This window comes from Mesocricetus auratus, unplaced genomic scaffold, assembly GCF_017639785.1.
Source record: "Mesocricetus auratus isolate SY011 unplaced genomic scaffold, BCM_Maur_2.0 Super-Scaffold_100011, whole genome shotgun sequence".
In the NCBI taxonomy this organism is placed as follows: Eukaryota; Metazoa; Chordata; class Mammalia; order Rodentia; family Cricetidae; genus Mesocricetus; species Mesocricetus auratus.
In genome coordinates this window covers 49,319,589-49,331,690 of record NW_024429195.1, presented here as the reverse complement: position 1 = coordinate 49,331,690, position 12,102 = coordinate 49,319,589, and the positions used below count along the sequence as shown (strand labels likewise).

General features: G+C 43.2%; 1 protein-coding gene across 3 annotated transcripts in view; it reads right to left on the bottom strand.

Moving 5' to 3' along the window:
* Srgap1 (SLIT-ROBO Rho GTPase activating protein 1) overlaps positions 1–12,102 on the bottom strand; it is a 239,315-nt gene that overhangs the window by 62,885 nt on the left and 164,328 nt on the right. For all 3 annotated transcript variants that reach the window (XM_040754798.1, XM_040754797.1, XM_040754799.1), the window contains 2 exons: positions 4,481–4,702; positions 1,793–1,894 (listed from right to left, as the gene is read on the bottom strand). In XM_040754798.1, coding sequence (XP_040610732.1) covers positions 1,793–1,894; positions 4,481–4,702 — 324 coding nt within the window. The remainder of the gene's footprint in view (positions 1–1,792; positions 1,895–4,480; positions 4,703–12,102) is intronic.

Here is a 12,102-nt window from a genome sequence, read left to right as displayed (position 1 = left end):
GTTGAGACACATTGTTTTTTTTTATGTGTGTCTGTGCTTGTGTGTATATATGTTTTGTGTGTATGTATATGTCTAGGGAACCCACAACAGGCCACTGGATCCCCTGGAGTTTCAGGCAGTGAAATGATAAAAAGTAAATAATTTTTCTCATATTTTAACTTTTTATTCTATCATCTATCTGTCAAAATAAATCTATCTCTATCATCTATCTAGATTCTATCTATCTACCTACCTACCTACCTAGTATCTGTCTGTCTGTCTATCTATCTATCTTATCTATCTATCTATCTATCTGTCTGTCTGTCTGTCTGTCTGTCTGTCTGTCTGTCTGTCTGACTATATATGCAGGGGTGTGTACAGGTGCCCATGGAGGAGCCAGAAAAAGGTGCCAGACTCTGGAACTGGCACTACTGGCATTTGTGAGTCCCCTGCCCCCTCCATGTGCGTGCTAGGATCTGAACTCTGGTTCTCATGACAGCACAAATATTCTGTAACCACTTAGCCAGCTGTCCAGATCCTTATTCTCTGTGCTTTACCTTTTTTCACACAGAGTCTAAGGGAGCCCAGGCTGGCCTCAAATTCGGTATGTAGCCCCAGGATGACCTTGAACTTCTGATCCTCTTGCCTTCACCTCCTGAGTGCTGGGATTATGGTCTTGAGTCACCATACATCATCTGTCTGGCACTGGAGATTGACGTGCAAGCAAAGCACTATGCCACTGAGTGACGTCCCCTGCTCCAGTGATTTGCTTTGTTGGTCTGAGTTTGTTCTTTATATCCCACATTCTATACTCTGCAAGTAATCTGTTTCTGCATAACTTCTATCCGGGTTGTCAATCACTGGACAGCATCAAGTCTGGTCAGTCAGGAAATTCCATCTCCTAGGTGTAATGGTTGGACCAGACTTAAGCCCAGCCATTGAAGAGATAATCTTCCATCATTGGATAAGGATGCTGGCATAGGATAAGATGGCAAGCAGTAGGACCATGGAGTTCTGGAACCTAAACCCTATCAATACCCATATATCACAAACCCAATAAAGTCACAGGTTGTTGCAAATACAGATCAATTTTGGGTTCCTAAAAATCACCTTTGAGAGTCTTGAATAACGAAAAAACAACTGTGCTTCCTCTTTTTTTATATTAGGAGAGCACAAGTCTGATACATTCAATGGCACAAACAAGCATCTGAATTATGCATTTGTTTTCCAGTCTCACTATATACGGATAATTCACATTTATAGTCTATACTTTAAATATGTCAGCAAATAACCATTTTTCTACCCTACTTCAAGCACTATTTCCAATGGGAATTTTTTTGCACTAATTTTATAACCAATGCCACATTCAGCACCAAAAATTCAGAAACTATGGCAAGGCATAAGCAAGGGGTGGGGGGACTTCTAATTTTAGAAGATAGGATCAAATTAACTTGCATTCTACATATGACTATATTTTTGGACATATGCAACGGATTAGATAATTAAGGGAGCTATTTTCAATATGAACTATAGTTTGAGGAGACAAACTATGCTTACAAGTACACAAAGTCAACCCTGGTAAAGTATTTATTTACAGAGGCATGCGGAACCCTTGCCTTTATCCTCTGTGAAGAGTCCTGTAGGAACCCCGATAGCGAAGAGCATGATTGCCTTCTAAATGACAATGGTGCCGAGGCCATGTGAGCGCATCTTTCAGATTAGGGGTGAATGAGTTCAGATCCCAGGGGGCCAAGGAGGTACGCTCCCTCCCTCCCAGGCAGCACGCTCACTCCCTCCCAGGGAGCCCACTCACCTCCTCGTTCTCGATCTTGAGTGTGGCCAGCCTGGACTGCAGCTGTTGGTTCCGGAGCATGAGCTCTGCCTGGACTGGCTGCTGGGCACTGACCTGACACACCTGATGCAGAAGCAGAAAGTGCAGTTATAGCAGGCACCGCCACCAACCTCAGAGGCACAAGTACTAGATATTGGGTTTGGGTGTGAACACAAGTCTACGCATGCATGTGCTCGCCTGTTTGGGTGTACGTGGAAGGCAGCAGTCAACTTTGGTGTGCCTTCATCTATTGCTTTCCAGAGTATTATGAGATGGTTTCTCATTAAACATACAGCCATAGGGTTGCAAGTCTGCCAAGGCTTGACTTTTTGTCTGGGTTCTGGCGATCCTTGCCCATGGAGCCCATGGGTCTCATACTTAAAATGCCACATACAAGAGTCATGTCAACTCTCTTGATTCCAATTGTTCAAGTTAGAACGTTACTTTGTTGAGACAGGGTCTTACTACATAGTCCGTCCTGGTTGGCCTTAAACTTAAAGTCTTCCCATTTCTGCTTCCCGGGTGCTGGGACAGGCATGTGCCACCCTGCCTGGCTACATCTTCACTTTCAACAGCCACCTTACAGTGAGTACAGAATGCAGCTGTGGCCTGGCGCTCTCAGCAAAGGCGATGGTTGCAGACAGCTCTGCTCTGGGAGCAGTAGGGCCTGAGACTGACAGCCCTTGCTGGTGCCTTACTGTTGGAATCCTAATGACCGCCGCGCAGAGGACAGAGGGTAGAGGACGGTCCAGGTGGACGGACCGCACAAGTGGAAGGAAAGGGGGAGGGCATCACAGGGCTTGCGGGCTAGGGTGTGAGCTCTGCAGCCAGGCAGCTGTTGCCTGTCATCTCTGCCTTCTAGTGTGGCAAGCTGTGTGACTTCAGTTTCCTGCTCAGCAAGAAGGTGACATGGAGACTCCCTAATTCTGAGATGAAATGATACAATGTATATGGATACGAAATATTCACAAAAGTGCCTTATTTTTTAAAAAGTATCTTTTAATCATGCCTGCTAGCCAGTATCTGTTAAATCACATGACTCACTGTGAGAGTGAAATGATACAATGTATACAGATCTAGAGCTTTCAAGAAAGTGCCTTATTTTCAAATCATCTTTTAATCATGGCTGCTAGCCAATATCGGTTACATCACATGACTCACCACAGATGTCATAAGGCAAACTATCTTAGGTGTTGGTAGGAGATATTTTGGGCAAGATTTAAGTGATAGGTTTGGTCAAAAAAAACCAGCATCATTAAAACTGCACATGAAACAAATGATTACTTCCTTTTTATCCTCCCTGCCACAGAAACAGCCCTGGCTGATGAAGGTTCCTTCTCATGGGGCAACCAAACAAACATTACAGGTTATTGCTCCTTAGCAGAGATGGCCACAAGATAGGGACAGATCCACCTCATTAACATAACAGTAAGGACACTCTGAAGGCTGAGTGCAGGCATGTCTGTGACTGTTACCATTCCATGCTTAGTAGATCCACAATGGAAAACAAAAGCAGCAGCTATTTGATTTTGGAAAGATGGTGAAGGTAGGATAAACACTCAGCTTGTTGACATGTATGTGTGATGCTGGGTATGTTGGCACAGACCTGTAATCTGAGCACTCAGGAGACTGAGGCAGGACGATGGAGAGTTCATGGCACGATACTGTCTTAAAAACAAACGAAAATCTCATGTGGTATAAGTACTGCACCTGTCAGAAATGCCGATTTCGGAGGTCTGCGGATTTGGGGAGATTAACACAGCCTTTACTAGTTGAGCGTCACCTAACTCGAAATCCTAAGTGCAAAATGTTCCAAATCTGAAACTTTTGAGCAGATTTGTAGTATCTCTTTTGTATTTTCAGATTAAAGATATTTGATCTGGACTCATCGCTTCTCATCAAATAATTTGCTAAGTAAAAATAAAACTGACTAGAAACAGTAGGTATAAACATATTTATACCTATCATATGTCTATCTACCTATCCATGTTTCTATGACAGTTATCTATATATAAGCATACAGTCTGTCTACTTATGTATCTATCACCGGTAACATGCTGGTTTCCTCTGCTCATAGTAACATATGTCGATATAACTCATGATTAGTTAAAATGGTTATCTTTTTTTTTTCTCTTTTTCTTTTCTTCTTTCTTTTTTGGTAAGACAGGAAAGAAACTTAAATTCATATAAAGAATACATGGCAGGGGCTGGAGAGATGTCTCAGTGACTAAGAGCATACACCACTGTAGCAGAGGACTTATGTTCAGTTCCCAGCACTCATGTCTACCTGAAACTTCAGCTCTAGGAGATCTGATGCCTTCCTCTCACCTCTGTGGACATTGCCCTCAGGTGCACTTTACACATACACACGCACACACACACACACACACACACACGCATGCACGCACACACACACACGCATGCACGCGCACACACACACACTAAATCTTAAGCATTCAAGGCAGCTGAGTGTGGTGCTCACACTACAACTTCAGCAGTTGGAAGATGGAGGATCAGGAGTTCAGGGATAGCCAAGGCTACAGAGGGAGTCTGAGGCAATCCTGATCAGTATGAGGCACTGTACCAAAAGACTACGAGACATAATAAATGATATATGAAGAAACAACTGACCCTTAAAAACAACCAAACAAACAACGATCAGTTACTGACCTCATCACCCATATGAGACTGAAACTCAAACTTCATTGGTGGACAGAAGGCAGCAGGGTACATCTCCATGAATCTCTGCTTGTCACTCCTTGGCTCTAAATTGTCAACAGCATTTTCAATAATGTCTAAGCCTTCATGTCTGGAGGTTTCAAGGTTGTACTCTGCCGAGAGATACGTTCTGAGGGCTCTGTTCAGACTTGCATGGTAGCCAAGATCACAGCACTTGAGAATATACAAGAACACAATATATAAGAACACAGATATAAATATTAATTCAAAACTGATTAAAGACCCAAATGTGTGACCTATGAGCATAAGACTCAGACAATCATGACATTGGATTAGGCACAGTTTTCTTGGATGTGACATTAAAAGCATATGACCAACCAAATGAAAGTCTATTTGGAACCCATCAACATTTATATCTTTCATGATTTAAAAGACACTGTAATAAAACCTGAAAGGACAGACCAGAATGAGAAAAATGTTTGTAAAGGAATGTGAGTCTAAATATATAAAGAACTCCCGCAACTCAATAACTCAAATTGTCTAAGTAGAAGAAAGGCAGTGTCTCTGAATAGAGACCAGAGAAGATAGAGAGAGGGTTGGTAAGGGTATTAAAACATGCTAGAGATCTCTGGTTATCTGGGAAACAGAGAAAAAGATAACCAGAGGAGGCTGGCCCTCACTCGGCAGTAATGAGCACTTGCTGCTTTTGCAAAGGATCTGGAATTAATTAGCAGCACACACGTGGTGGCTCACAATCATTTGTTAACTCCAGTCCCAGGGGATCTGATGCCCTCTTCTGGCTTCCGTGGGTACTGTATACACATGGTGCACAAACACATATAAAGGCAAAACCACCCATACACATAAAAATGGATACATCTTAAAAACAAAAAACAAAACAAAACAAAAAGACAGAGAAACTAGCTCACACACATCAACATGGATATTCAGAATGGTAGATGACAATGAGTACTGGAAGGATGTGGATAAATCAGAACCCTCATACACTGTTGGTGGGAGCGTAAAGTGGTACAGTCACTTTGTAAACAGTTTCTCAAAAGGTTAAACACACTGTTATTCTAAGACTCCAGGCTGGGCAGGTGGCTCAGTGGGTAACAGCACCAGGCTGCACAAGCAGAAGGATCCAACTTCATACCCCAGCACATGTGAAAACTACAGTGTGGCTGTGCATGCCCGTAACCATTGCACTGTGAGTGTGCAGAGACAGAACACAAGCTAGAGCCAGTAGCTCTGGGTTCAGTGGACACTTTGGCTCAAAGGAAGTGGATGGAGAGTGACAGGTAATGTGTCCCCATGCATATATAGCACACATATACAACACACACACACACACACACGTTGCATGCATACACACATGCTCACAACTCAGCATTTTTCCCTAGGTACAGATATAATAAAAAGAAAAATAACTTGGACTTGGATATTTATAGCAGCTTTAATCACAACAACCCGGAACAATGTAAATGCCTACCAATCAATGAATAGACAAATTGTCATATAGCCATCCATTGGAATAGTATTCAGCTAACGGAACAAAATTAAAAAAATAAAAAGGAACCAAATCTGAATCCATGTTACAACATGGAGGAACTTTTAAAATATGATGCTATGTCAAAGAAGCCAGTCACAAAGAACTATGCATTGTGTGAATCCATTTATGTAATGCATAAGAACAGATACATCTAGAGACAGGAGATACGTCGTGGCTGTATCATGATGGAGGATGGAAGAATTGAGGTGGGTGGTGAATGCTGAGGGGTGGGCAGAATTAATTTTTTTAGGGGTAACAAAAATGTTCTAAAATTGATTGTAGTGACGGGTACACAGCTCTCTAAATGTACCACATGCCAACAGTAGACTACTGTTGCGTGAGCGGAGTGGTATGTGAATTATACATAATAAAGCTTTCAAAAATGTAATGGCAGAGCCCAACAGCGGAAGGAAACAATAAGGTATAGTATCCAAGTTTCATTCACTCAATGCTGTGACTGATACAGCAATTTATTCAAATCCTTCTAGGAGACAAATAGGCTAAGTGGGATTCCAGATTTGCATATTTTATTGACGACTTGAGACTAATCAGAATTGTAGAGGGGAACAGGCTTGAGTCTGTCAAAACATTCAGAAATGCCTTCCCTTTAACTCCCAGCATAAAATTCTTAAATAGGGATGGCTGCTAAAGTCCTCTTAATATAGACAAGATTTGTTTCATATTCGTAGGAATTAAAGAGCTTTGAGAGGGCCGGATAGGTGTTTCAGTAGTTAGTAGCACCTAGTGCTCTTGCAGAGGATTGGGGTTCAAGTCCCAGCATCTACCTGGGTGGTTCACAACCGCCTGGAGCTCCAACTCCAGGGGAATCCCACGCCATTGGCTGCCATGAGCACCTGTACTCACACACACACACCTCCACACCGACATAGTTACATAGTTAAAAATAAAGGTAGTTTTTAAGGAAAGAGCTCTGAGGTCCCCCCACCCCACCCTGAGTCTTTATTGCCTTTACCTTTGTTCAACCCTCACGCATTTTAAGGAAATATGATGTTAAAAGTATGTAAGCCTGGAAATGAGCCAGCAATTACTGACAACAGAATTTGTTACATAAAAAAGAAAGGATAAATTCCTTAAAGAAGAAACACAACATTTTAAATAGACAAAACCAGGTCATCTCCATATTGCTCTAATGAAGTCAATCAACTCAGCTTGATTCAATTCAAATCATGAATTGGCCAGGTGCCAGGGACTGCACTAGGCTCCAGGCACATTAAAGCTGGGACATGGTGAAACACTTCCCATTCTCAAGGAAATGGGACTGAAGCTGTTCATTGATTGGCTGCTAAGATGGAGAAGACGGGGCATATGGGAGGCAGCCCTGGCACAGAGCAGGTCCTCCAGGCTATGATGCATCAGCCGTTGCAAAAAGGGACATATTGAATTACATGCACTTAGAAATGCCAAATGCCAGGCTGGAGGCATGGCTGGCTAAGCATGCCCAAGGCCCAGGTGTGTTTCCCCAGGACTGCAACCCAAAGTTCGTACCTCCGCTTTCAATTTCCAAATTATTAAAATAGGGTCTTTAAAACGCAGTTCTTTTGAAATTCTGCTACTCAAGATGAGATCAGCTGCAATAGCTTCACGAGGGGGCTTGCTAGAAATGCAGAATATGCCGGGTGGTGGTGGACACACACGCCTTTAGTCCCAGCACTAGGGAGGCAGAGGCAGGTGGAGCTCTGTGAGTTCAAAGCCACCCTGATCTACAGAGCGAGTTTCAGGACAGCCAAGGGTATAAAGAGAAAGTCTGTCTAAAAAAAAAAAAAACAAACAAACAGCAATAACAAACAAACAAAAAACAGGAAGAAAGAAAGAAAGGAAGGAAGGCAGGCAGGCAGGCAGAAGACTGGGCTTGGGATCTGACTCAGCTTGCTGCCAAGCCCGAGGATCTGAGTTTGAGCCCCAGGACCCACACATGGAAGACAGAACTGACTCCCACAGGCTAGTTTCTGAATTCCACATGCTATCTATGGCCTGTGCTCCCACACATCCGTACCAAATCACATAGGAAAAATACTTAGAAACCCTTTAAAATGCAGAATATCTGGTCCTACACCTGACCTGCTAATCTGGAATCTGCAGTTCAGGAAGGATGTATAATTGAATAATTAAAACACTGGAGACACTCCCCCAGAGCACTCCAATGATAGGGTCTCATGACCATGCCCTTTGGGGGGTGCTGTTTCCCCAAACTGACAAGAGGATTTGATAATACGATTTGATTTACAAAATCAGAAAACAGCTATGATGTCACAATGACAAACAATACAATTGGGAAGTGCAGCAATTGGCTCACCATCATTTATCTCCCGTGGAATCAGCTGCACCCAAATACAGAGAATGGCTCATTTTGATTAATTTGGAAATTCTAGTCTCCAATGAACAAAGACTTTTTGTTCCTCTTGCTTCTCCCAATCCATAATGGCTCCCTACAGCTTTGTATACATCAAAGGGATTGAAAAGTTCATTCTATCTTTCAATAACATCTTATTTTATAAAGACACGGGTTTGTAAAGGAAACGGACCTCATTTCTCTAACAGGTATTAGTGTTTAAAAACAGCCCACTATTCAAAAAGAAGACAGGCTCTTCTACCTGATTATAAGGAAACAAGGAGACCTGCTGCTTTATTTTATAAGTATTGATCTGGGTGGGAGAGTTAATAAAAAAGATGAAATAGAAAGAAGCAATGGAGAATGGCCTTTTATTCCTTACATGACCAGTGTTTCTTACAACCTAAAAGGGGAAGGATGAATGGCAGAAGGAAAAGGGGAAGGGAGGGAGAGGAAGAGAGAGAGGAGGAAGGGAGAAGGAAGGAAGGGAGGCAGGAAAAGAAAGAAGGGGAAAAAGGGGGAGAGGCCGAGAGAATTCTAACCCAACTGACTGGGTGCTTTGAAGAACACCTACTAAGTTTCCGTTATTCCCGACTTGAACACTTCACTCCATGAAATGACTAAAGCCTGGGGTGTTTTCTATTCCTAGAACAGCCACGTGGATTCTATCAGCATGTGATCTGGCTTCACCATGTCTTCTGAATGGGTTAGTGAAGCAGACATGTGCCTCAGCCACCCATCTCCTGGCCACGAAGGCACTTCCGGTCTTGCCCTCCCTCCTGTGTTCAGGTGACTTTTGACAGGGTGCTCATCAGCTTGAAAAGTCACCTCGTTGTCTCGATTTTGTTACATCTGTTATGTAGCATTTCCAAATTCTAGGTTTCTCAAGCATCTTGAACTTAGAAGAAAGAACAAACAGGAAGGAAAAGCTCTTCAAGGTTCCCTGAGAGCAAGCCTAGCCACAGAAGTCTCCTTTTTCTAAACCAGAAGCTGAAATGACATTGGATATGTTAGGACTGAAGATATTTGGTTAAAGAAGGTCTCAAGTAATTCTGTGGGGCTTATGAATTATTAATGAATATGAAAGGCTTCTGCACGAAGAGCTTGAGTGGTAGCCCAAGCACATTTAATAATGGAAGCACAGGAAACCAATAAACTATTTCATTCAAACAAAGCATCACGATTTGGGAAGATTAAGAAAAACTCTTGATGAATACATAAAATTATGAACCAAAAATCGGGAGAGTAAAGACTGCAGAAATCAAAAGTGTACATTAAAAGAAAAAAATCCTAAGAACCGACAAGATCCAACCTCCTATGTGCTAGTCTAATCAAAGCAGGCTAACTTCCTCAGCCCAAACAAAGGGTTGCAACCAACGTCAGACCAAAGATGAGATGTCTCCCTGCACTAAGGACAGTGACCAACACAATCACTTTGTTTTGTTCCAAACGCTGAGAGCCAGCTGAAGCTCCTCGGGGAGTTTTTTCCTTTCTCTCCCTCTCTGCAACCCCTTAGCACAGGCTCCATGACACATGAGCCCAGAATGGCAAGAAGTTGGATATTCCTGCTTCCCCAAGGACATGTGCAGGGCAGTCCTTGGAGCACGAAGAGGACAGTATCAAATGCCAGCCCGTGCGACTCCGGTAGACATGGGAACTGAGCAGGGAGTGGGGGTTCCATGTTATTGCAGAAGGGCTCTCCCTTCACTCCTGTAGATGTGAGTGGTCTTTTTCTCCTGATCCCTGCATCTGGATTCATTTCTAATGTAGCACAGTTAACTTTATTAAGATGTCCTGTAGATTTAATCATGAGCACTGAGATGGGCAGAGAGAGATGAAGAGCAGGAGTATTCCACACCCTCGAGTGGGCAGAGGCTCCCCCACGAGAGAGCTGCTGACCATAGGTGTGACAGGCACCTTTGACTGTTACCTTTGCCATAGACATTGGACAAAGACTTTTCCTATCCCTTATTTTGAGTCTTTTTGAAAAGTAGGACAAGCCAAGGGCACTACTATTCTAAATAAAGCAACTTTCATATGTCCACGAGTCGCTTTCAAAGGAGGTGAGCCGATGTTCCTGTGAAGAGAGTGGAACACTATTTTCTTCTCTAACTGTTTATTACTTTAACCCAGAAACCATAAACACAGTTTTGTAAGAATTAAGTGTCACATGGGACCAAGCCCCACATCTTAATTCCCCTAAACACATTTTATACACCTGTTTTCATGCCAGGGTTTCTGAGTACTCACAGAAAGCTGGCAATTCAATTCCTGTTGCTACTTTACCAACTATAGCCAAACACTTAATAAAAATGAAGTTTTGAGTTTTCCCCTGAACAATCAGAAGATCACAACAGTCCATCTCTGTGATGGAAATGGATACAATGTAGGAAACCGCACCAAGGCTGAAGCAAGACAGATAGGTCTCTCTAATGAATAGCTTCATGGTCACCTGAGGCATCTCCCATCCACCAGGCTCATTTTCTCAAGGGGGGGACAGACGACGACACAACTTTGTAACTAATGCAAATAAAATAGAGAGAAAGGAGATCAGACACAGCAAGCTGGAATAAATACAGGCCAGATGGTAAAAGTTACAGAGAAAAAAAAGGGTTGGAGGATCAGCATGGATCTGGGGGAAGGTTGCTGGTCTTTCTTTTAGGGTGTGACGTGTAATACGCTCAAGAGGATGGACTCAGCCTTGTAAAGTTGTGCAAAAAAACACAAAGGCCCCAAGCAAGGAAGTGCACGTGGGTCTGTGGAACAGATGGGCGAGCATAGCTGAAGCCTAGTAAATGAAGGCGATATGTAGAAGGAACTGGGGAGGGGGCAGGATGGGGAACAGGTGGGTACCAATTCATAATGGATAATTGTGACTATTTGGCTTCTAGTCTAAGGATATAGGAGGCCTCTGCAGAATTTCAAATATGACAACTGTCTGATTTCTGATTTTTAGTACTCTAATGTTTGGGAAGAGAATAGAGCTTTGGAGGACATGAGGGTGGGTTGTCAGGGTACATTTCTGGAAGGTACTGGAAACAATGCAGGCAGGTGATGGGAGTCTCTGCCTAGGAGTCAAAGAGTGTCCTAAGTGGTACCGAAGGTCTGGGACCTTCAGGAGGAAGAGATTATGGGATTTGCTGACGAATTATATGGAAGGAACCAGGGAACTGGGTGCCAGCCTGTCTTGGGCATGAAAAATTAGAAGAAAGTCGTCTGTGTAGAGTCTAGTGAAGGTGGGAACCAATGCTGCTTAGGGAGGTAGGTGTATTCAGCACGACTACACAACTGCCTGCCAGCTAGCCGGAAAGTCAAACCCTCATTGAAGCCCAGGAGGAGGTCAGAGCTGATGACACAAATCTAAGGCCACCAAATGGTACTTAAACTGAGAGGAAAAGAACAAAAGGCAGAGAACTGAGGCCACCCTTCAGGGACTTCCGTCACTCAGAGGGCCAGAGGGATATTGTCAAGACATCACTGGGGACTAGAAAAGGAAAAAACAAAAAACAAAAAACAAACAAAAAAACAAAAACAAAAAAACTCCACAAAAAAACCAAAAGCCAGTCCTCATTTCAGGGCTTTATCGTTGCAATCCAGGCACACCTGGCCCCGCCCCTCGGGGACCTGGCAGAGTGCCCACGCCAGAATGCATGGCAGGCAGCACCCTGGCTCTATTGGCAGGTGCAAAGGTTCTTTTAGGAGACAAGCTCC